We start from the raw sequence: 25,724 nt of genomic DNA, 5'->3' as shown, positions 1-25,724 counted from the left end.
CCCGCCGGACCGCCCCGCCCCGCCCGGGCCCCGCCGGACCGCCCCGGGACGCCCGGGCCCCGCCGGACCGCCCCGCCCCGCCCCGCCCGGGCCCCGCCGGCCCGCCCCGCCCCGCCCGGGCCCCGCCGGACCGCCCCGGGACGCCCGGGCCCCGCCGGACCGCCCCGCCCCGCCCCGCCCCGCCCCGCTGCCACGGCGACCGGCGCGCCCGCTGATTGGCTGCGCCGCCCCGCCCAATCCGCGCGCCGCGTGTTCCGGCGGTGCCAAGATGGCGGCCCGGTAAACAGGGCCGCGGGCGGCGGCTCTGAGGGGGCTCCGCGGGGCTCCGGCCCTGCGGGCATCGGCGGCACGGCGAGCGCCGCTGCCTTCCCCTCGGCCGGCGTGGAGCCGCGTTTCTCTTCGCTTCGCTGTCTCCGGAGCTGGCCCCCCCTCGCTTCCCCGGCCTGCCGGCTCCCCGGACGGGCTCTTCCCTGCCGCGACCCGGGGCCAGGGGAGGTGGCTGTGCTGTCCCGGGAAGTTGCCCCTGTGGAGGCACGGGAGGCGTTTGCTACAGTGTCGCCCCCAGACTGAAAGGAGCTGCAAGCAAACGCTTAGGGGCACAACTTTAAAGGACAAGGAGTGGGGGAAGAAAGCCGGCAGTCTCAGCCTCTGTAATCAAGTTCTCGTCTTCTTTCTGAAATAGTAAGTGTTAGCACCTTTATAATGTGCTTGTCTAAAACATATAATGATATTTATGTAGGAAAGCCAAAAATATTTCTGATGACGTGTTTTGCTGTTTCTGTTTCTCCCTTCTGCAGGTTGTTTTTGTGTTGGGATGGGTAACCAGGTGTTTTTGCAGTGACTTGAAATAGTGTGGACTTATGTAAACTGGAAGATGTGGAGTGGGCTGTTACCTCCAGGACTGAATGAAAGTGATGTTGATGTAAGTTCTGATGATGGGGATGAATCACCTGATTCCTGTTCAAAGCAAGATGCAAAAGAAGATGCTGAAAGAGTTCAGGGGAGTGGACAGGAAAGTAATGCCAGCAGTGAAGCTCTTGTACCAGCGACAGATGAAGAAAGTGGATCTCAAACCTGCCCTCCTGGAGTTTCTGTAAATATCTGGAATGTATGTATCATTACAGGTCTGCAGATGGGCATAATGCAGTGGAATCTAATAGCCATTTGATGAGATTGAGAAATCTCAATATGATTTTAGATTTAAATAAATCAGTGTTGAATAATCAATATACAAATCTGAAAATGGATAAAACATGATCTGAGTATGCAAACCTTAGATTGTTTGAAGTGAGGTAAACAGGAATTTAGGAAGGAAGTAATTAAATGGTAGTTTGGTGGTGATTGAAAGCACAGCAAGGAGTTGTCATTACTATACAATTGCATAAAACTTGAGTTTTCAGTGGTTCGTGGGCTCTGAGCTGCTTGGTAGCTGCTTTCTGCATTGGTAAGGATTTACAGCTCAGTGTTTCAGCCTCTGTGGGGGTGCTGCACCCCTGGCAAGGGGAGGTGTGCCCTGCTCTTTGCTGTAGGGGTTAATTGCAAGCATGCAGACTCAGGAGTTCCTTATGACCTTCTGATTTTGAAGTTGCATTTAAAGACTGGGGAAAACAACCCTTAAAAAAAATATGTTTAAGGCTTTGGATTCAAAATAAGAATTGGCAAAAAATAGTTGCCTTCTTTCATTCTTCAGTCCTTGTAGGTAGCCTGCTGTGCAAGGACCATGCTGTCAATAATTTGTAGATTACAAATTACCAGCTAGGCAATAAAAATACATGTTATAGCTCAGGAGTGCACTACAAGCAAAAGTGTTTTGTGTGTCACATCCTATGAGAGAACTGTCAGATCTGAACAATCCTGGGATGTAGGGAGGGCAGAAAGTCAGAGAGAGGTGGTGAAAGATGAGCACCAGTTCCAGTTTAACACCATCAGTCTCATGGTCTCAATTTATAGATTGGCATGTAATAGATAACACAAGGCCCTGCGGGTAATTATGCATTTCTCTGTGTAATTTCTTAAAAATGGGGCAAAAATGAAAAATATTGACTTGCTTTTTCATAATCTTGTAGAAATTTATGGAGCTTCAGAAGAAACACCGTGAAATGAAAATGCAAGTGAAAGAGGAAAACAGGTGCCGAAAAAGAAAGCGCCGCCGAAAAGGTGGTTTTTTAATGATTACCAGAATTTATTTTTTTCCTATTGAATTAGTATCAATACATGCTGTTTTGTGGGGTTGGAGTTTTTGGTTTGTGAGTGGTTTTTTTCTTGTGTTTTTTTTTTAATGAAGAATTGTGTTCTAGCTGTTATCTAGGATTTTATTTTTCCACTTGTATGCATCACTTGAAAGGTTGTAGTGAGGTTCTAGATAGATTGCTACATATAATGCAAGTAATATATTTGTCCTCTTCTTAAAAAGGAGGCAGAACTTACTCAGTTAATAATGATTTATAATGGTTAAGTGTATTTCAGTAGTTCTACAAAAATTACTTTTGCACGTTCTGGTTAAAACTTCACAGCCGCTGAAAAGGTGTTTTTTTAATGATTACCAGAATTTATTTTTTTCCTATTGAATTAGTATCAATACATGCTGTTTTGTGGGGTTGGAGTTTTTGGTTTTTGAGTGGTTTTTTCTTGTGTTTTTTTTTTAATGAAGAATTGTGTTCTAGCTGTTATCTAGGATTTTATTTTTCCACTTGTGTGCATCACTTGAAAGGTTGTAGTGAGGTTCTAGATAGATTGCTACATATAATGCAAGTAATATATTTGTCCTCTTCTTAAAAAGGAGGCAGAACTTACTCAGTTAATAATGATTTATAATGGTTAAGTGTATTTCAGTAGTTCTACAAAAATTACTTTTGCACGTTCTGGTTAAAACTTCACAGATATTGCAGGAGTTTCTTACAGCTGAGTGGTTTAAATCCACATGATCATTGGGTAAAAATCCCTGTGTGTTGATCTTTCAAAGGAGATGTGACCAGTTAAAGCTCTGTTAACTTCATTGGATGCTGTGGGGTATCACTTTGTAATGTTGGATTTTTCTTTCTTGTTTTTTCCCTTAGCAAAACAGAGAAAGACCGATGAAGTGGCTAAAAGGTATAACCAGGTCAATGGGATTACCTGAGGTCTGTTAGTAGCAGACAAAACTTACAATAAGCCTGACCACATTCATAGCCAAAGCCTAGCTTTGAGCATTGTGTAAAATATGTTTTAAATTTGTTCAGTGTCCCTGTTGGGCAGGCTGAATTTGTACTGGTGATTGCTTGATGGGGTGTTATTGCTTGATTTTAAAATTCAACACAAATGTATCATTTAATGTAACTTTTATCAGACTTAATGTTCTTCCTGCTTCCTTCATATAAGCTTCTGTTCAGCCTGCTCCTTCCCTTCTTTTTCCTCCTTGGCAGTGTTAGATTTGTGGTTAGACTTGATCTTAAAGAACTTTTTCAACTTAAATGGTTCTATGATTCTATCAGCTTGCTTTCAAGATTGTGAAATTACATGTACACAAAGGGGGAGGGATAATTAATTTTAGCTAATTTAACTTCATTTAAAACCTGAATGGGTGAAAAGACACTGTCTGCCAAATGGAAGAGTTTATTTTAGCTTTGAAAAGGATATTGCAAGTTATGGAAAGGGAAGTGGTTATGGTAATGACTTGTTTGTTTGTTTGTTTTTAGTAGTCAGCAGTTGGAAAATGACGAGAAATGGAAAGAACTTACACAATACTTTGGAATCAATGATAGATTTGAATCACCTGTAGACAGCAGGGCTCCACAAAAGGTGACTGTTATTACAAAGGGCAGTGTCAGCTTGTGTTTGGCAGTAAAAGAACTTGTTCTTAAATGAGACAGGAATGAAACCGAGGCTGTTTGAGAGTAAAAGATACAGTCACTCTGAGAAAGGATAATTTTGTGAACTTTTTAAATAAATGTCCTTGAGTGTTTGCTGTGCTTTAAGACAGTATCTAGGGTTGTTTCCTGTCTGGTTTTGTTTTTTCCTGTTGTGACAGACAGAACACTTCATATGCATTGTTTGACTTTTGTTTTATTTCGTCATGTTTTAACTTTGAAATGTGTCACCTAAATTTTTCAGTTGACAGCAGTGGCTACAAGAATTAAAGGTGCAAACCTAGCATAATACATTTTGACTGGACTCATAACACAATCTGTTCATAAATATTACTGTGTAACTAACTAGTCATATCTGAACTAACTGGCACACACGATGGATAAGTTAAGACTCTCAATACCTTGTGAGTTTCTGGTAGTGCTGTTGGTTCTATAATATTTCTTATAAAGTTCTCTAAGTTCTAGTACATGAAATGTTCAGATAGCTTCCCTTATGATAATTTTTGTGTTTCTCATTTTCTTAACGTAAGTTTCTACATGCATATCATGGAGATTTGTTTACTTCTTTCTTTTGGTAGCTATTTAGTTGTCATTAAAGTGGTCAGGATGGATCTGGAATGAGGCCCAAAGTGTTAAAATGCAGATGGTTTCATTGTAATTTCAGGGATATTATCACTAGTGGAAGATGCATCTCACTATTTTCAGAAAAGGCATCTTAACAGAATTTGCCATCACTCTAACTTCCAATTGTGCATTTTTTTTTCAACTACCTCCTGAAATAATTCAAGTGCAGTGTTTGCAGATCACTGTTTCTCAAGAATTCCATTAGCTTTTTCATTTTTAGCTCTTAAAAAAGTGTATGTTATGGAACTGTCAAATGTATTTTCTTTAGTTCACTAATATTTAAAATCAGTGAGGCTGTAAATTATCTTTTGTTATGAGAGTGAGGTTTTTTGTGAAATTCTGAAGTCATTGCTACCCTTCTGTACTCCATCAAAAATTTACAACCATAATTTCCAGGAAGTAGTTACTTGTTATTGTTATGTTGTTGTAACTGTTGCCATTAAACAAGTTATGTTTACCTCTGAAAATAAGAAAACAACCCTTAAATCCTGAAGCTTTTTCATTGTTTTCCATAGGGTTGCTAGAATTTTTAATTTATTATCACAGTGGAGTGGCTTTGTGCCAGAACTCTGTTTTTTGGGGTAAAGATAAGATCTTAGAACTGTAACGATACAGTGGTAATTGCCATTCTTCATGTTACCTGACACATATATTTCACATTTTGTTTAGAAAGCTCCAGGGATGGAAGAGATAAGCCAGATCTTCAGATGAAATTTTATTGTGACAGGCATAAACTAGCCCGTGTAATTTTTTTAACCTATAGTATTATCCTGCACATAAGGTGGAACTAATGCAATGATTTGTGCTCAGGCGGCCTCTCAGTGAATTCTTAATTATACTGTCCATTACAATACACAGACAGAGTGATTTGTGGTACACAGAAATTACAGGTTTATGCAATGTCTTAAAGAACTTTATGAAAGAAATATTTTTAGAAAGGAGGTGCTCCTTTTAAATATGTTCTTTTTCTTCTGAAGGCATTTACCCTTTTTTTTCCCTAGTCTGGCCTTGAACTGAGCATAGAGAAGTGTGTGGCTGAAGGTGACATTGCCAAGGCTGAGGAGCTGAGTGACAGATTAGCCATTCGTGAGGTAAGTGGGCTGTTAACAAAAGCTCTGAGGGGTCTTTTAGTTTTGCACATCTGGACTAAAAGTGTCATGAGTAAAACATGAAAGTTGTTTGCAGCATCTTTCCTGTTTCCTGAGCAGATTCCTGTCAGTGATTTCAGGACTTTGCTGCTGATCTAGCAATGCTTGGACAGCTGTAGCTGTGTTTAAGAATTGAAAATACATCCATGAACTGTCCCAAGTAACCGTGCTTTAAATCCTTGCTGCTCACTCCTCAACTCAGAAGAGTTGGTGTCTGGTCATCTGTGTTGAGCTTTTGATTTTTTTTCCGTGTTGCAAGCCAAGAGGACAGGATTAGGATGTTCCCTTTCTCTCAGTTCCCTCTGCCTCATAATTTTTTTTTTTGGCGATACCTCGTCTAAAAGCTTGGGAAGCCTCAAGACAGGTAGAGATTTAGCAAGCCTAGGGCAAATGAGGACATATGAACCCCAAGCTGTGTGCCAATACCTGTTTTTCTGTGTGTTCATCTGGTCAGGAGTTGATGGCTGGAAGAATTCTGAAGAAGAATGGGAGTAGATGGTTGTCTCTCTGTACTGCTGCTGTAGCCTTAGAATTGTGTTGGATATTTTTTTCTCCTTGTCATAATTGTTCAGTGTGTAAATACATATCGAAAACCAAGTCCAAAGTAACACAATTTTTTCAAGATGTTGTCTTGATAGTTGGTGTAGCTGAGTAATTTCATGAAAGTTGTGCTCTCTTTGCTACAAAAGCGGGAGAAAAACATCTGTATGTACAGATATTAGTGAATACTTAAAACTGGTGAGGAATCTATCAGATAGTTCTGGTGCCTTCATTTAAGAAATTGTTCAATTTGTGCACATAGGGTAGGTGGAGGCAGCTGAAATAAAAATAACTGAAGTCCACAAAGGCTGTTTTCCCCACTGCTAGTTGTACATGGGGGAGAAAATGCAGAGGAAAAAAATAGGATAATAACATAGTTTAACACTTTTGAAGCCAGGTAAGGAAAAAAAAAAGTACTATTTCAGTGAGTAGAAATTCGATCTTTTTAAAGTCATCTAAGAAGTATGATTTAAACTATAAATCTTCTAGATTTATACTAAAAAATAATTATATAATTTTTGCTTTCATTCCTTTATCTTACATAGTCTTCCATCTTCACAGAGGTAATGGGAATTTTCTGTCCACTGTATATGCTTGCAAAATTCAAAGGGATTAGGAAAGCAAAGACAAATTTTAGCTGCTTCTCATTCTCATACAAATATTTTAAATGTTTCTTAAATACAGTGTTTTAAACTAAGCTTTAATGTAAAATTGCAGATTTAAATCTGTTTAATGCAATGTATTACAATATTGTGATGGCTTTAAAAACAGACAGCTTTTGAAGTGGGAAATACAGTTCTTAAGGTTCTCTGAGGTTAGGTAAAAGTAACTGTTCCTCAGTGAGTGTTCTTACAAAATCATTAAACTCCTCCATTTAGTCATTCAGGGCAGTTTCTAATGACTAGACTCTTATCTGCCTTGTCACCAGTGATCACAAAACTTCAGTCTGCAAAGATAACAGCTATTGACAGTGGTAGGAATGTGTCCTGATGTTCCCTTTAAGTCTGACCAGCTTCTCACTGTTTTATTACCTTTCATGTGTACAACATGAGAAACACTTGCTGTTCTCCTTCACAAATGTCATTATCCCATCTCCTCTAAAGTGGTTGGAGTATTATAATCAATAAAACATACTGAGGTTCTAGTGCAAATTGTTTGACTATAAAAACAAATTAATGTAAGAAGTTTTAAGGTTTTGTAATATTTATGATAAACTGTTATCTGATTTTGGTAGCCATGGGATTATACAACATCTAGCATATCCCAGGTGCTACAGCAGTGTATTATTATTTGTGGAACATTAGCTCCAAATTGTTGACTTTCAAATATTAGCATGTTGTAATTCTGAAAACAAAATGCTTGAAACATTATTAGTATTCACAGCCTTGACTTGGTTTTGGTTAAGTGGGTTTATCTGAACAAATAATATGTTGAAAGAAGGAAAACTCAAATGGCTGGCTTGATCTCTCATGAGGAGTTCTGTCGAGGCAGAATCCATGTGAATTCACTGGGGTTCTCTGCTCTTGTAGAGATGTGCTCCATTGCTCACTGCAAGGTTCATTTTTCTTTGTGATTTTTAGAAGCTTTTTTTTTAATGGATCTTCTAAAATACTTTTTTTCTAAGGAAATTCTTCTAACAGTGACTGTTTCAGTGAAGAGCTATAAAAAGAGGATTTGATTATGGAAGAAGCTGATTAAACAGTCATTGTTTTGTGTACAAGTACACTTAATAAAACACTGCTTTTGTGTTGTATTCATTCAATTGCTACTTTTTTTCTCTTACCAGTTTACAGAAATGTTGATTTTAATATACAATGCCTCTAAAAAGTGAGTTAGTTTTTAAATTATGTGGCTATTTGTATCCCTCTAACTTCCAAATGCAACACAGCTCTGTGAGCAAGTCAGGCATGGAACTGCACTGTGGCTGTATTGAAGTACACCACTTCTGAAGTCTGGAGTAATAAGTGGATGAATTATAGTTCTTTTATCTCAACTTCATCTCTTTATGTATAGTTTTCATTTTTCTTGAGCGGTGTTACAGGGCTGGGGGCAGGGAGTGTGTGAGAAACAGCTGTCTGGTGTTTGGGGTGCAGCCCCCCTTGCAGCCATGTGAGAAATGTTCAGTGGGTAGGTGTTCTTTTTGAAATCAGGTGTATGGGGTTTTAATCGGCACCATTTTCTTTTGCAAGAAGCAGTGACTGGAACCTGCTGATAAAGCTTTTGCTTTGAGGCACAGATCCCAGAGTTCTTACAGCCGTTTCCTGCCTTAATAAGTGAAACTAATTTTTGATGTATAACATTTATAAGCCTGTGAAACTGATAGGGCAGCTTCAGTATTTAGAAAAATGAAGCCAAAAATAAACAGATGATGAGTATAGACGGTAGAAATGTCCTAAAAAGCAAAGGAATGTCAAAATGATGCTGTCAATACCCTGTCGTTGTGACACAGTGAGAAAAGGTTTTTTAAAATCAGATTCATTTAAAATCACTGATGACTTAGGCAATATGCATAATCTAGCAGCTGTCAGTGCATCATGGAATTTTGCATTCTAAAAACCTTAATGATACTGCTTTAAGGTTTTGGGTCTTCATGTTTCCAAGTGGTACTTGTTGCAGGTTCTTTAAGGAAAATGCCACTGCACTGCATTAAATGAGCCTTTGGGCAATATATTATTTGTTGTTTCCTTTGCTTTGGCAAATACACACAAATGCTGATTTTAAAACAAAGCTTCTCAGTCCTGGAGCATTCAGTGTTTTGGAGTGAGAATTAGAACTTGAATGCCTCCTGCATGAGGCTGTATTTACTAGTGGCTGCATGGGTGGGTTCATATGTAGCTTTTGAGACTGGCTGTTGTGTTCCCCCTTTTTTGTTGGCAGTTGCATTTCTATTATGAAAATGAACTGTATGTATTACACTGCTGAATATTTTGTCTAATCTCTGGGCAAACCTCACTGCCAAGTGTTACCCCTTGTCTCCTGCTGTCAGTCATCAGGTTAGCAGGTCTCTACCTGTGGCATCTTTGGCCATCCCCACTGCACGTTCTCTTGTGGGGTCTTCTGCTTCCCTGAGAGGTCTGGTGATCCTGAAGTTCTTGATTTCATTAATTTATACACAAGTGAAGTTTTTTTCCTGAAAAAAATATGGGCATTTCTGCATTATGTTGTAGAGAATAATTTAGGCCTTCAGTAACTCTGCTCCTGCAGCTTCTGGCTGGAGCACCTCAGTGCTGTGATGCAATTACGGTGTCCAAGATCTCCACTGCTTTGATAAATGTATTGAGCAGCAAAATAATGCAGGTGGGTTATGCTCCTTAATTCACTGTAGAGCTTCAAGCACAGTTAGACTACTGAATTATTTCTTTAATACCTGCAGTACAGTACTATTAGTATTAAAAAACGAGCAGTTCATTGCAGTGTGCATGGTACAATATGCACAGTTAGTGTTTATTACTGTAATCCAGTAGCTGTCTTTGTTATCACATTCCAGGGCTTCCAGCATGGGCAGAGTCCTTCATGTTTTATAGTTGTGCTTTTCAGATGTAGACTGGCATACCTAAAGCTGTTGTTTGAACATTGCATTTGAGGATGACTTATTTAACTTGAGAGATGCCAGTAGAAATGTTAATGTAGGAGTTACCCAAAAAAATCTAAGCCTTTTAGAATGAAAGTTATTAAGAGAATGAAGTTCATGTGAACACTTATCTGGAAATGACATGATTTTTTGGTGATGCCTTAGGGTAGGATAGCTGAGATTATTAGTAGCAGATACTTGGGATATGGAGCTAGGAACAGACACTTGGAATTATGTCAACTTCTTAATGCTTTGTAAAAATGTTTCTGGAATTCTATCTTGAGATGTAATTAAATTGTTCCTACTGTGTTAGTGGGAATCCACCTAGATTTTTTTTGAAGAATAAATGTTGATAAATTAGAGTACTGTGGCTATGCATAGCTGGATGTGTTTATCTCTTTGAGTAAGGATGGTATGTGCAGATGTCTCGTAATTTCACTCTGCTATAAATCAGTTTCAATTTGGAGTGGTACTTGTAAAAATTATTTTCATAGGTAAACCAAAAAAATCTTAAAAGATTCCCCACCTCCACTCCCTAAATTCCCCCTAGAGAAAGAGCTTTTTTCATAGTACTTCTGTGCTCAAATCATGGTTTGGTGTCTCAAAAGGCAGAATACAGATTTCTTATGGCTCTAATATTGTGAGAACTAACCTGAATAAAGCCCAAACTTTGCACTTACTGGTGTTTTTTGAGTGACTGCCTGGTAGGCAGGTGCCACATTGTCTAAGAACACATTAGCCTGAGGACTGTAACTTGAACACAAATAATCTTGACCATATTAGATTTACCTGTCAAAAGTAAGTTTTAAAATATTTTGTAATTTAGTGTGCTAAATTGCTGTAGCACTTGTCAGTCTCTAAATACCTCAGACTTTCTGACAGCATTTCCTAAGCACCTGGCTTAGTGTCTTCTGGCATTTTGGGGAAAGATTTAAAAAGCTGCAATTTATAGGGACACTGGTATTTAATCAAATTTAAATGAAAGCTCTACATTGTAGTTGGTGAAATTAATTGACTGTTCACTGGAATATCATCCTCATGTTACAGCAAGATCAGTCCTGCTGTCGTCTTTAAAATTTGATGCATCAGTTTTGACCATTTTCTCATGATCAAATGAGTATCTCCTGTCTGCAAGTAACCTCTAGTCGTAGAAATTAGAAAGGGAAGTACACAAGGCAGTTTGTTGGTTATAACTGCTGAGATCCATTCTGGAAACTGGTTTCCATGTGAGAACCTGGGTAGGAAATGGTAGGTTGATTGTGATGACTGTCAGAGATGGACAGGAGTTAGTACTTGATGCTATTGTGTTGGTAAAATGAAATTTCTAAGTTCTGTGCAATGTTCACAATTTCTCACAGTGTTTTTAGGTATCTGAAGTGGTGCAATTTTATGTGGAGTATAACCAAGCACAAATTAATCTGGAACTCTTGTTGTGGAAGAACTGCCCCATCCCACCTGCCCCGCCCTGCCCAAAAAAAAAAGAAAAAAGAGGGTTTTTATCTGTGAAGGATTTCCTTTCTTACCTTAGTGAAGGTGCTTCCAAATACTCCTCTTCACTGAGGTGGTTTTCTTTTAACCTTTGGAACATGGCAGGGTTATCACCTAGAATTACATTCTTATGCTCCCTTAATTATGTATATCTTTTCCTTAACAAACCTTAAAAAAAGATTTCAGATGTTACAAGTCTAATTAAAGAGACAGACAAAGCACAGTTTATACTGTAGATTTTTTCTGCAGTTCAATTAATCAGCATGTTTTCTCTTTTAATTAAAACCATTTTAGTAAATTAAAGCCCACAGCAAAACACATATATAATTTGTTTGTAATTAGCTCTTAATTGGTGGTAGTTGAAGCTTAGCACCCTTGGTTTCTTTCTTCATGATTGCCATTTTATTAGCAGCCAGTCATTAATTAATCTTTTTTTCTAATTAGCTTATAAAACTGTTGATGGCACATTATTGTAAATGTGATTTTAAGTTCAAAGCTTGTTAATAAGCTTTCTTACTTAGAAGAACAGAGATAAAGAAATTGCTGAAAACAGTACTACAGTTCTTTTTTTAAAACTGCCTTTGTTATAAGGGGGCTCTGTAAAGCATCTAACAGCTTATGGTTAATTTTTTAATGCTGTGTTTTCTCGTGAATGGAGGAAGTTACTTGCATTTAAATGTTGAAGTCTGGCAAAGAGCTTAATATTAGAACAGTTTTCTGTCCTTGCTCCATTACTGTGTCATCCAAATATAATGTGATGTTGTAATACACAGCATAAAAATACAACAAAGGTATTACAAAGTATTTTAAAGGGGAAGTTGAGCACATCATTGAAAGGGGACAATTTTCACTGCAAAATCCACTTGGTATTCTTGTTTGCTTTATATATTTTATATACGTCAGCAATGGATAACATTCCATAACATAAAAGGAGAAAATCATTGCTAGAGGCAAGCCTGAAATAACTAGATTCATATTTGATGAGAAACTGTAACACTGTATTAAAAGCCTGTTTGGCTTCTCTGCTATGATCATAGGATATTTCGGGACCTGTTTGAATACAGATGTTTTGTTGGCGCTTCTATAGGTTTAATATTTTGTATTTCATACCTCAGTATTTCTGGGGCAGTTCTTGATTCCGTTGTCTCGTACTTGTATCGTTCAGCGTTTACATTTTACAGTCCTATCTTAAAGACAAGTCTTTGCTTTGTGATATTGAATGTTAAATGTCCTGATTTGCAAGGAAGTTTTCTGGAAGTTACAGTAGATTCTCTTGCAACTTAATAAAAATGTTTACTCTTCTGCCTGAACTTTACATTCTATTTCAACTTCAGCTATTTCTTTGCTTGTTTTAAAAGTGTTTTATGATGCTGTGCAAGAAACACTAGAAAGGGATAGCTGACAAGGAAAAAATTAAAAATTGGATAAAAAGTAAATGAATAATGTCATATTACTAAAAAGATGAGAGGCTAATTTGTGCCGACTTTTTGCTAATTTTGTTCAAGCCTCAAAATGAGGAGCTGTCACCCGTTCTGTGTAGCACTGATGACAGTGCCAATGATCCATGAAATAAGCTGCCGCTGGCTTTGTTCTGATAAGAATGAACAAATCTGCACAATGTACGGCTCCCAGAATCTCATTTTCATACTTGCATGCAGGCTAAAAGAAATAAGCTGTTTGCAGGCTTGATTAATCAGACATTTGAGGGTTTTTTGTCTCTTTGATCTCTTTCGTCTCCTAGGTAACTTGCTTGACATTAATGTTGAGCTTGAGTAAAGACAATCAGGAATTGTAGACCAAACTGATATAAAAATTAAAGACCTTAACACTTTAAGTACTCCAGTAATGGTTCCGCTTTACTTCAGAAAACATCTGTTTTCATTTAATTAAAGAACAAAAGAGAACGGCATAAATATTTTTCATAGCGACCTGTTATTCCATAAAAAGTTAAAGTATGATAATTGGTATTTTTAAATAAATGCCTTGAAAGTGTTCAAAAAGAAGCAAAGCTTCAGATATTTATTACAAGGTAACAATTTCAGATGAGCAGGAAATTTTCGTTTATGCTACATTAAACATCTAGAGTAAGATATTTGACATGATTATTGGTCAACTTCAAAATGGAAAGGGCTTTGCCCTGTCGAAACTAAGTTGTTTTTCAAGTTTGTCTCAAAATACAAATATATATATAGTGTTACAAGGATGAACCATTATATCAGCTTTACTACCCAGTATGATTTACACACTTTAAACCTGTAAAATTGAAAGGAATTTAAAAAAAAATGTCGCAGTGCGTTTGCTTGAGGTTATGCAGACGCTTTTACAAATCTTCCAAGTGGCTGTAAAGATGAATGCCTCAAGGGTCTAGCCAGGGCCCTGCTTTTCCAACCAGCTAAAGCCCTTATCTTAAATCCAAGCAAAGTACCATTAATCTTTTTGAAAGACCTTTTATGGCTTTTAATATATCCCAAATTAGAACATTTTACACCCTTGGTTCCTGAAATATGGTGATAAAAAGCCTTTAGAGCTTAATTTTCCTTACTGCGTGCTCTGACCAATTTGCAGTTCTTTGTGATAATGTTTAGACACCTTAATTAAAATGCAGCAAAATATTGGATGTTCTATATGGAAAATGCTGATACTTTGACTACACAAGAAATTGTTGTATATATTTTTATTCATGCTTTCTTACTTCTTTTAAGATTGTATTTTATTGAGTTATCTGATGACCTGAAATGTTAGTATATTTTTTTTTTTAATGTAAAATTCATTGACCAAGCTTTTATGGATTTCTTCTGGGAGGGAGAAGGGAGTGAAGATGTATGTCTGGGTTTGGGTGAGAGCAGAAGACATTTAATCTGCCTAAAATGTTTGTGTGTGTTTATATGCAACATTTGTTTTCATATCTTGAAAATTTGACTCTATGTAGCCTGGAAATTATAACAATGCTGCAAAATGCTTCTGCTTTTGCTTTCACATACACTGCAGAGGATCTTATTATCCCATTTTTTCTGTACTTTTCAAAGATGGAAGAACTCATTCTGTCTTCCAAAAAATGCAGATTAAAAGATTTTTCTGCACCACTTGTTTAGAGCTCGCCTGTGTATATTTTTGTGTGTATAAGTGCTCAATAGGCTACTAGAATGTATTTTAAGGAGATTCTGTTATTCATCACACAGTAAAAGTTAATTTTCAAGTGTCTTAGGAGGTAAAATACCTCTAATAAAGGCATGGTTCTGCTGACTGACTTCAGCCATCAGATTGCTCTATTGTTTAAACTAATAATTACTCCTGTTTCAATTTAAAAGTAAACATTTTTTAATATTTTAGGTGAGTTTTCTTAAGCATTTTTATACAGCAATTATATTAAGGTTAATAGCTGTCCTTAAATATTAAGTGACAATGCAAATAAAAGAATGTTATGTTTTAGTCTTTGACCTGAAATTTAGCAGTTCAGATGTTGGCATTGAGTTACTGTTAATAAAAAATGGAAAATTCTGTAGATAATATAAAAGTTTTGAAGTAGCTGGTCACAGTATTTTGTGCATGAAGGTGATTCCAAAGGTACATATTTAGGACGTTGTAACACATGCAAATAGTGGATGAGAAACTTGTCCCGTTTTTCCTTGTTAAATATTATGTTTATGAAAATATCTATTTTCCTTTTAAACTGTTATGCTCAGCTCCTAACTGCTTGTGTTGCCAGCATTTACAGCCTCAAACAAAGCACAAGCTGAGTTGTGCTTGCTGCCTTTCCTTAAAGGCTGCTTTCTTCATTCTTCAACCCTGAGAGGACCATGAGGTAGAAGAGCTTGTAGTGATGCTGGTTTGGGTTTTTTTTTTCCACTTTGTTAACAAAATGATCACCTACCTATTGTGTGTTTGATGGGATAGTTGTGGAAAATGTCAGTGCATCTACACCTGCAAATGTGTTCTTGAGTTCTCTCATCTTACCTGGATAAAGCATTTCTCAGAATAAATATTTGTCTGTATAGATGGTGCACATTATTCAAGTATATTAGCATTAACAGTGGAACTTCAGCCAAGGTGTTAAAGAGTATTCTTCCCCTTGGGTCTCCCCTTCTCTGATGCTCCCATGACATTTTGGGGGACACTTAGAATATCCACTCAGAAACTGTTTGCTAATTTCAAGAGGTTTGAATGTGGATTGAAAGAAAACCTGTTTGCCTGCATCAGTTTGTAGCAATTTGGGGTAAATGAATTGCATGTTTATCTTGGAGAACAGCAGTAACTTCGGAGAATGAATTCCTTCCCAACTCATGTCAAGTCAAGGCACCAACCACAAAATGTAACTACAAGTTACGAATGGTAATTAAGGGGAATAAACTGGTCATAGTTCACTGTATCTTCTTCCATCTTTTTTTACTTTACTCTTCCCTGCCTTTCACTCCTGCACTTGACATTCACTAATTCTCACAGTTTGCATCAGTTTATGGAAGTGGTACTCACCTACATGGAAAGCTGGTATATCACACCCTTGCTATCTAAAAGCTTGTAATGTGGCAAGACACTAAGGACACTTCATCTTTTATTTTTGGACAGACTGATTAAAACATGTCTAGTGGTTCTAGTGAAAAATGTGTAATGGCAGCAGCTCTTCCTGTATAAAAATGTCTTTTGGGGTGTTTTTTACACTGGTAAGACCTGATTCTATTTTGTTAGCATAGCTGAGGTCACAGACTGGTACTAATAATGGAGACCGTGTATTTGGATATGTCTGTTCATATAAAACAAACAAAAGGATCCAGTGAGCTGTTGCCCTTTGCTTTTGGTTTTGAAAATGAAGGATTTGGTGAAAAGGATTGCTTGCCCCAGGGTCCTACACTTTTTTATTTCCCTCAAGAGATGTTTGTCCAGTCTAATAGTGCATCATCAGCCTAATATTTGAAAGATATTTTAGTATCTATTGACTTTTGAGAAACAATATCAGACCAAGTAATTTGTGAGGCTTAAATTTCATATGAGCCATTTGCATCTAATCAGTTTTCCTTTGTTCCTTTTCATGTCTTAGCTTGGTGTGAAAATTGCCAAAGCTGCCGCTTGCCGCAACTTCGTAAAAGCCAAGCAAGAAGCAGAGGCTGCCCAAGAAGCTCAAAAGAAAAAGAAGCTTGCTTGGGGGTAAGTCATTTGAGTGTGGAATTAAACATTTGTGGTTTCATTGGCACTAAGTGTGTACAATACAATCTCAGTTAAATGTTTTTTTAGTTGAAATAGGCTTGTGCTAATCTTATTTGTATAGTTTAACCTTGTTGGATTTTAGTGGGCTTTTTTAGGAGTGTATCAAACTTAAGTACAGAGGCTTTATCAGAAATCAAGTGGTGGTTGTATGACTGTATTTGTCTTCATGTCTTTATTACAGTATTAAAAATAAGTTATTTTTGTTGTTGTTAAGAATAATGTGGTTAAATACCTAAAACACATACCCTCATCATTCCTAATGTGGGTTTTGTGCTCTGTTTCAGATTTGAAGCCAAGAAAAGATGGGAAACAAAAAGCAACATGGGATACATGTAATGCCTCCTATTTTCCTCAGGAGTCAAATACCTGTTGTTACTTGAAGAATTTTTGTGGGCAACTTAATTAAATCTAAACATAAAACCCCCCCCAAAACACAACACATCAAATGCCTGGTATTTATCTCAATGCTTTTGAACTGCCCTATCTTGTTTTGTCACTCTCTTATAATTAATACAGCAAAAATACTATCTGAACATCAATACTGTGTTAAATTTTCCTCCTAGATATGAAACCTAAAGGTAACACATTTCAGAATGAATTTGGCATCTGATAGAAAATTCTCTGAAGTTGAAATAAAATTCTTGGTCCAAATGTGTTTTGTACTGTATTGCAATTATAATGTGTGGGTATAAGGAGAGGGGTGTGTTTGCTTCTGGGGCTACACAGACTTAATGCTGTAAGTCTTTTCTGCTTGCAAGTTGGGGGAAGACACTAAATAAAAAATGGCAAACCCAACCTATCTTTTTTAAACCAAGGGCATTTATAGCCTTAGTAAATATAAACACACAGAAAAAAAAAGAAGCCTAAAAAAAGTCCTGGAAGGATCTGGTACTATTGGTCATATCCTGGTGCCACGTTCTTCATAATATTTCAGATTGCCAATTTTCTTTCCTTCCTAAGAACACAGGTTTTAAAAGTCCCAGATGAAAATATATAAGTAGATATCTTGGAAAAATATCTGAACTGTTATGCTGTACAGTTAACTGCACCCAAGATACAAATGCAGATTTTACTCCAAGTCAAATGTTGTACAGATCAATTAGGATTTGAATGTTTATGTTAAAGATTATAACAAGAATTGATGATAATATTTCTTCAAAATTATTCTCAGTGAAAAGTAAGTATACATTCAAAACTAATAACTTTTCTCCCTGAAGCTCTTGCTTATATGTTTAGTCACCACAATGCCTGAATTGAATTGGTAATGTAAATGTCAGTTATTGTTAACCAAGATTAATATGTTTCAGGCCAAAGGTATGGTATTAGTGTAATGGTGATTTACTGTGTAAGTACTTGGGGCTAAAACAACTTGCCAACAAATAGCAATTTGAAGTTTTACGGCAGCAATTCGAAGAGTTCAGGTTTGCAGTCCAAGATGGAATAGTGCATTTTTGTTCATTAGCCCTCAGGATATTTGATTCTTTTTTTTAACATCGTATTTCTTTCACACAGATGAGAGTTTGCAGTATGGTAATCTGCAGTTAGCTGTAATTAGTTATGATGACAGAGTTGAATGCAATTGCCAGGATTGTAAATTGGGGGCTGAACAGGTTTCTGCAGTATAACGTCATAAATCTCACACTATGGTTTACAAACTCCTTTGCTTTGCAAACTTTTGTGTGGAAGGAAGCAACTGCTATCTCTAGTGAAGTGATTGTAAAGGTAATTTGTATGTTTGCATGTGTAAACACACAGGTTACACCATGACCCTACATCAGGATCTTTCAGTTCCAAATGTTCCCATACAGAAGTTACAGGCAATCTGTCCATAACTACTGGGTTTTGTTTTTTTTTTTTTTAAGTATCTGGAAGATGGGTTAGATACAGTTGACCTTTGTTATATACTGAAAAGTAGAATGATAATTAATGCCAAACACCAGCAGCATTCCATTAAACTCTTAAAAGTATCATTTATTAAATAAGCTATTTTCTCTTATGCAGTAATTGCTCTTAAGAGTAACAGTCTTTGTCAAATCAAGATCTTGATCTAATTGCAAGGATCAGTGTTCTTTGTTTTGAAAACATGCTTTAACAGAAACCCAAGCCCTCAAAAAACAGCTATTGCCCAGCTACCTGTAATATTTTAGAGTAAATAAATTTTATGTTAGGCCATTCATAATGGAACTGTTTAGGAAGTATGCAGAATATTTGCATCGGGTCACTTGTGTGATGAATTTAAGAATGACCACATTTCAAACCTTCTTATCCACCTAAAATGTTTGCTTAAAATATTAGTTGATTTCCAGAATTACACCATGTTCCAAAATCTCTAACAGGGAAAATACAAAAGCCTAATACACCTTTATAGAGTTCATATAAATACATAAGAAATAAATGAATGGAGATCTGTACCTTTAATAATCTTTCTAAATTGCTGGTCTGTTTTTAAATGTCTTGCATTGTGCTGGCACCTTTTTTTTTTTTTTGAGTTGTTTTGGTCTGTGATGTAAATTTTGGCCAAGCAAGTAGAAATGCATTCTGTCTGAGACTTAATGTTTCCTGTTTAACAGTGTTAAACCAATCCGAAAGCTTTTTAATCAGCTTAAATATACAACTTCTTACCCTGATCTAAATTTGAGATGTAATAATAATTCTTTTAGCAGATGAAAAGTTTGTAATATCTCCTTGTTTCACTGAAATTACTGATCTAGAGGAATGTACTTAAATTATAAATATCAGTACAAATCTGTCGTGATGCCAAATATTTATTAGAAGTTCATTTGATGCTATCTTGAGTTGGGCAACAGTTCAAAAGCAGCCCTGCTAAAATGCTTCCTCCCTCTCAGAAGTCCTGAAAAACATAAATGCATGCACTGCTTTTACCCCAGTTCTTTTCTCTACCACAGTTTCATCCAACATCAGTCACGGTACTCTCTTGGATATCCTGAATAGCCTTAAGTCTTTTGAGGAAAAATTGTGTAGCTTCCCAAGTGTGGCTCTCCGGAGTAAACCAAGTACCTGGAAAGGAGAATGTGCTCTCACAATTTCTGTGTGAGAAATTGTTGTTTGAGCAAGGCTGTCTCTGGAGCATCCTGGCCTGCTCCAGCCTCACTCTGTTGTGGGCTAGGCTTTGTCAGTCTGGCTTCTGAACTGGGCTTGTCACTCGGGTGCTGTGCCAGGGTGAGGGGTTTGCTTTGGGGTTTTCAGCAGCCCTAACGATGTCAGGTTGGGTGGCTCTGCACCGTTTCACTGAGCAGTGTTGGTGCTCCTTGAACACTTCTCACTCAGGTGCCATGTCTTCATTTCTGCTCCCATCTCATGTTCTTGCAGTTCTATTGTCTTTTAAGGCCTACACGAGAAATTCTTTTATCAGCTCCTGTGATAAAATACAGCCAGTTAGAAGTTTGACAACAGCATACTAATACAATTACTTGTATTTCTTAATAGTGCATTCCTGAGCTCCTTAACCAAAGAGTGGCTGCAGGGACAGTTTGACAGATAAAAACATATATATAGTTGTTAGAGTTTTAATAGTTTTTTGCCTGCAACCATAATCTGTATAATTTTTTTTTTAGTTTAATTCTGTTGGACAAGTTTCAAAGATAAATGTGGTGTGTAATAAGTCTTTGCAGCCTCTAATTTGTGAAGGAGTGTCTGTCCAGTTAATACTTGCTCATTGAAGCAAGGGGTTTTGAAATAGCTGAAGTACGAACTGTAATTACTGATGTCTGTTTCCTATTCACCTATGGCTTCTGGCATTTGATCAAAAACTGTAATGTATTGCTTAATCTCAAAGCATTCCCCACTTTCAAAAATATTTACCTCATGAGAATTGCACAGCACTAAATGACCTTAGCAAAACCAGAATAGATTTTTATTTGGCATTGATCATATGTAGCTAATCCACCAACAAGTATTTTTCCTGTTATTTTTGAGCATTGGTAATTTAGGTACAGATGTGTCTGTAGTGTACCTTTAGTGCAAGCTCAAAGCATCTTAAAAAGTATTAAATTTATTAATAATAGGGTGGGATTTTTACTTCACAAATGGGGTGACTAAAAAGAGGAGTACAAAGGTTGAGCAATTCATGTGAAGGCAAACTCCTGGCTGGCAGCAAAGTGGCAAGTGGAAGGAATCTCCTGGTTTGCTGTTTTGTCAAAGCTGAGAAAAACAGAGAGAAATCAGTCTTGAACAATTTTGTGGCAGGTGCCTAATCCTCTTTGAAAGTCATTGGGAATTGGGCACCTCATTACCATCTCTCCTACCGAGAGAGTAAAAGAACTGCGATACTGAATGCAGATGTTCTGAGCATCGCAAGAGTAAGTAAAAGCCCGAATTTCATTTGAGAAAAGTTGTCATCTTTTGTGTTGAAAAATGACTGCATTGCTTTGATCTGTCTCCAGCTGTGTTTATTTTACCATCAAATCTTGTCTTCCCAGTTTCTGTGGGATTGTAGCAGAGTTGAGAGGCTTCTATTTCTTTACTTGTAATTGGACCTGGAATAAAAATTTTGCCCTGAAAAAGGCATAGGAGCTAAACAGACACTAAGAAATTAAAACAGCCAGCTTTATAAAAGAAATTCTACCTATTTTACTTGTGATTGTGCTTGCCATGCTCGTTCTCTAATATTGAATCATCATCCTGACTTAAATAATATGTTCATTTCTCTTGGAGTTTCCCAGGTGTGCTGGCTGCCTGACTCACAGATGGAAATGACTTCAGGCTGGCATGAAGTGACCACAGATTGAAATGAGCATTTATATTTCCATGCTACATGTCCTAATGAGTCAGCCTTTGCTGTAACTGAGGAAAATAGATACAAGAGAAAAGATAGATACAGAAATAAGGGGTTTTACCCAAATGAGAACTGACTGCTTTCTGGTAGCCAGAGAGGGAATTTTGTTCATCCTTTTTTTTCACAGCCTCTCTGAAATGAACAATACATTCATGTAACCCAAACAGCAAGTTCAGATATCAAGCAAAGTGTCATGCTGCCTGTGGACTCTCTTAGCTGGATAGTGTTTATGGTATTGTAAGGATTTCTCTGTGGAGAGGTGGTTGCTGACCTTGTCAGCTCTTTAATGCTGAAATACCAGTTGGCCTCTACTGGTACACACCAATATTAATTCCAAACTAGTAGTTGGAGTACCCTGAACAGTGTCCTGAATTTACCAGTACTGCTCAAAGAGGAAAAAAAAGAGTCTGCATCTTCTCTGATTACTCTGATTCTGTCCAATCATCTGCACCTGTGATGAAAAATCATTGCATTCTTTTGTGAATTGAAAAGATTCCCAGCATAACCAAGGATCGCTGAGATTGTTTTAACATTGATTCCCCTTCTGTGAAACTTACAAAAATGCATTTTCCATAACAATTTTATTTGAAGTATGTCACCAGCTCCTCAAACTACACGCTGTAACAGCACAGGATTCTAAGAAAGCCCTGAGTAAAACTAGGTGTAATGTGCTGCTATAAAGTGTAAACATGCAAAGAACATCAGAAAGTTGACGTATCGCATGATTCAGCTTCTAATTACCATCAAACAATGGAGGATGGAGCTTTTAGTTTTTGCAAGTTAATGAAGAGAATGTTGAGAGCAGCCTGCTAGCAAGAGCTGTCCTCTCTGTTATCTGCTTGGAGGAGTACACAAGCTGCAAAGGGGGAGAGTCAGCCAAATGGGCATTTCCAATTTGAATACTTCCTTTTTTAGAAATACATTTATAAAATGTCCTCTGCTCTCAGCACAGCAATGCCAAGGGCCTTTCTTGCAGAAATCCAGACATCACAGAATGCTGTTAGTTAAGAATTACTGCCTTTGCTTCTCTTGCTATGTTTGTTTGTTTTTTTGTTTAACAAACAACAGTTTAAAATATGCTTAGCTTTATAGGTCACTTTAATTTTTAAAGATCAGCTCAGGGAAGGAATTTGAATGCACTTTGTTAAGCAACAGCATGTTTTTCCTAGCTCTGTGAGTCTGCTGTTTCATGCCATACTTTTAGCAGGCTTTTTAAAGATCAGTGTCACATCTCACAGGTTGGTGTGCACTTACTGCCCCAGGGTCAGGCCTCAAGGTTAGCTATCAGGTGTGTTTGAGCAGTTGCTGCTTCCTTTCCAATCTTCTTCCTAAAGTGTCTTTTTTGAGCAGTCCTTTTTCAGTGATCTTGTTTAGAATGTGCATCCACAAATAATTGCACAGACCTTATTGGGGGAGTGGTAGAGAATGGGTTTAGGAGTGAGAGCAAAAGGATGAGATCCCTGTAGAAAAGGGAGGGAAAAATGTCTTCTACTGGCATTATCTCAGGTCATACTGTAGTCGGAGGGCCCTGTGCTCAGTTTTAGTCTCACAGCATTCCCACTGGCGTCACCTTCATTGTTTTGGATAGCTGATGGTAATGCTGGACATTGTTGTTGTTAAATATAATTATGGATTTGAAGCATAGAATTATCTGATGTAATTAATTTTCTGATTCAATCAACAAGCTTTAGCTCTAGGAATATACTTCCAGATTCTTTCATGATGGAAGTGGCATAATTTAGCCACAGAATAATCTCTGGGGATCATATTCTGCTGCCCTCAATCAAGGAGAGCCTTTACTCCAAAACTTGTCAAACTGGAACAAATAAGGGTGACAAAATTTGTATGAAAACAAAGAACTGGAGACATGGACCTGCATTTGCTATGGGGTGTGGATATTGGCTCCTGTTTCAATGCTGACTGCAGAAGGGTTTATAAATCTTTAAAATCCGAATGCAACTGTTAGGTGGAGAAAATGAAGCAGGCAGTGCTGTATTTGGTGCTGCTAAACAATCTAGCATTTAAATGCTGACACAGCCTGTATAGAAAGAGCTCTCCTATGTTTTAACTGCCGGCAGGTGCCTGATCTCTTCTTCTGCATTAGTTTTCAGTGGTCCCAGCACTGTTGTCAGAGTTCTAGCAGGTATTTACAGAGTCTCAAAATGAGATTCCCAGTGGATTTAAGGGGCTCCATCAACAAATCTATGCCTTAGCTCTGAAGTTTCTTGGATATTTGCTTTCTCAGAGTCTTGAGGATGCTGAAGTGGAGAACTTCTGGAGAAGGGACTCTTGTGAGATGTCCGGGCTTCAGATCCTATTTCTTTGATGCAAGGAAAAGCGTATATGGAAGCAGGGAGAGGAGTGGGAGTAACAGATCAGAAAAGACTGGAGGACCAGAGATAAAGGCAAATGTCTTATGGAAACTCTTCCAGCTCCACTGATGTCAATAGTGAGAGTTTGTTAAAAAAAAATACCCACCCTTGGTTTCTACAAGTTGAGGGTGCATAACTTGTATTATTTAGGTACAGGCCAGTACTAAACACCTTCCTCGAGGATCACACTTCAGTGTGTGATTTCTGTGAAATTCAACACAACTGCTGCTTCCATAACAAAAAAATACCTTCCCAGAAATGTTTTTTTGTTGTTCAATGAGAGTTTATCACAGCTGACACATCCCTTTTGTTACTGTCACATATGATAACCAGATGACTGCTACCAGAGCCTTACTAGTCACCACTGCCACCACTGGAAGAGCTGGAAAAACTCCCAGACAGATCTTGTAGGATACATTTTTGGTGCCAACGTGGAGTGCACACACCTTCATCAGCAGAGCCTCTTAATTTAGAAGGAGGAAGTTCATGGATTATACCAAATTTTCAGGTCATCAGTGCAATCTAGTGAGAACATTTCTGTAAATGTCTCTCTGTGGTCATACAATATGGAAAATAAAACGGTAGCATAACCTCGTGCCTGAGCTCCCTCTGGTGTAGACAGAACATGTGCTGCTTGCACAGATGTGCACTAAATTCTCCTGGAGTTGGACTGCCCTGAGCCAATGCTCTGCATCCCTGTGCACACTGGCCATGCCCACAGCTCAGTCAGGACCATTCACTCACAAGGGCCCAAGTATTGGGGTGAAAACCCATTTTTTTCTTCCCAAACAATAGCACAGACAGCTTAGGAAAGTTGGCCAAGGCTGTGGAGAGTATGACTGACAGGATAGAGAGAGTTGATCTCACATCATTGTAACCAAGCACAGGCACCCTGACATTTGACTTTTACACAGTGAAAACCTGGCTGCAGCTCTTGTGATTCACATCTACCCTGCAATGAGCACCTCTTTTCCACTGCTCGTAACCCTCTTACACGTTCTGCCTACGTCTTGTATTGAGTGTTTCAATTGACTTAATTATTGTCCTGAGTAAATGTTAACGAGAACTTTATGAGCCATCATGACAGCGAGGATGCAAATTTTTATTGAAATGTGTTTTGGGGAATAATTAATAGACATGCACAATTATTTTGTTATTTGTTGTGAAAATGATCCATTCTGATGACTTTTCAAGAGCTGTTAAATCCTTGTTGCACTAATTTGCTGGTGGGATATGCCACAGACAACAGATTTGCTTTACCAAGACTGAGCAGATGCTTTGAAATTTCTTACAGAGCCCAGTATTTCAGATGGAGTATAGTGGCACTGCAAATGTTAATGCACCTCAATTGATCCTTCCAGCACTGCTCAGCAATGCAATTCATCCTCTAAGCACAGAATCTTACTTCTAGAAAAAATTATGTAGAAGTGCTTAGATCACATATACTCCATTAGAAATAGGATGTCCATCTAATAATAGAAAAAAAAAGTGTGAATTGGTCCTGAGGATAAATGGGCACAGATCTATTGAAGCAAAGCAGTCTTTTTATGTAAGTGGAGTTGCACATGTTTTCTCTAGGGATCAGTTCAGTCCACTTTGCCTTTGTAGTTTATGCTGAAATTCTTCAAGATAGGAAAAACTTGCAGAGTATTTGCATGCACTAAGTGCTTGGCATAGATCAGAGTCTTTACTTCTCACTTCTGCTAGCAGTACAGCCATTTAAAATTAAAGAAAAAAATAAAACAAGTAATTAATCCTGTATGAATGTTCAAACATTTGGTTACTAAGAGTTTTTTTTTCTCCCTCTAGACCTTGGACTTCCTCTGTGTATGATCCAAGAAAGCAAGTAAAAGTCCTTTCCAGGAAAATACAATTTTCAAGCGCCCTGATTGTGCTATGATACTTGCTCTACCTGAATCTTTTTAGATAAGAGGCATCATGCTGCCTTTCATTTATTTATCTCTGATTGAAGAGCAGGGGAACATAGAAGTGGCAGTCAAGGAACATGTTAAAGGTGTGTATACAGTTTGTGATAGTGAGATCAAGCAGAACTTGTAACAGGGAGAATTTACCTCATCTAGAAATTCAGTTGTGCTCATAATAAGATCCTGTCTCACAAAGAAAAAAAAAAAAAGAACAATC

General features: G+C 37.7%; 1 protein-coding gene across 3 annotated transcripts; it reads left to right on the top strand.

Annotated features, from left to right (window-relative positions):
* Positions 1-203: 203 nt before the first annotated feature.
* On the top strand, positions 204-17,066 carry FAM204A (family with sequence similarity 204 member A). 3 transcript variants are annotated; one of them, XM_068198198.1, is made up of 8 exons: positions 204-279; positions 798-1,108; positions 2,067-2,157; positions 3,057-3,090; positions 3,678-3,777; positions 5,471-5,560; positions 16,249-16,355; positions 16,700-17,066. In XM_068198198.1, the coding sequence occupies exons 2-8, from the start codon at positions 875-877 to the stop codon at positions 16,749-16,751; spliced, it is 708 nt and encodes a 235-aa protein (XP_068054299.1). In that variant the 5' UTR covers positions 204-279; positions 798-874; the 3' UTR covers positions 16,752-17,066. The 3 variants fall into 3 exon arrangements, with proteins under 3 accessions (XP_068054299.1, XP_068054296.1, XP_068054297.1); XM_068198195.1 differs by having other exon boundaries at positions 3,675-3,777; XM_068198196.1 differs by lacking the exon at positions 204-279 and adding an exon at positions 362-681 and having other exon boundaries at positions 3,675-3,777.
* The last annotated feature ends 8,658 nt before the right edge of the window (positions 17,067-25,724 follow it).

The sequence above is a fragment of the Anomalospiza imberbis genome, chromosome 8 (assembly GCF_031753505.1).
Source record: "Anomalospiza imberbis isolate Cuckoo-Finch-1a 21T00152 chromosome 8, ASM3175350v1, whole genome shotgun sequence".
Classification (NCBI taxonomy): Eukaryota; Metazoa; Chordata; class Aves; order Passeriformes; family Viduidae; genus Anomalospiza; species Anomalospiza imberbis.
The sequence above is the reverse complement of the archived record's forward strand: the minus strand, read 5'-3'. Positions and strand labels throughout refer to the sequence as shown.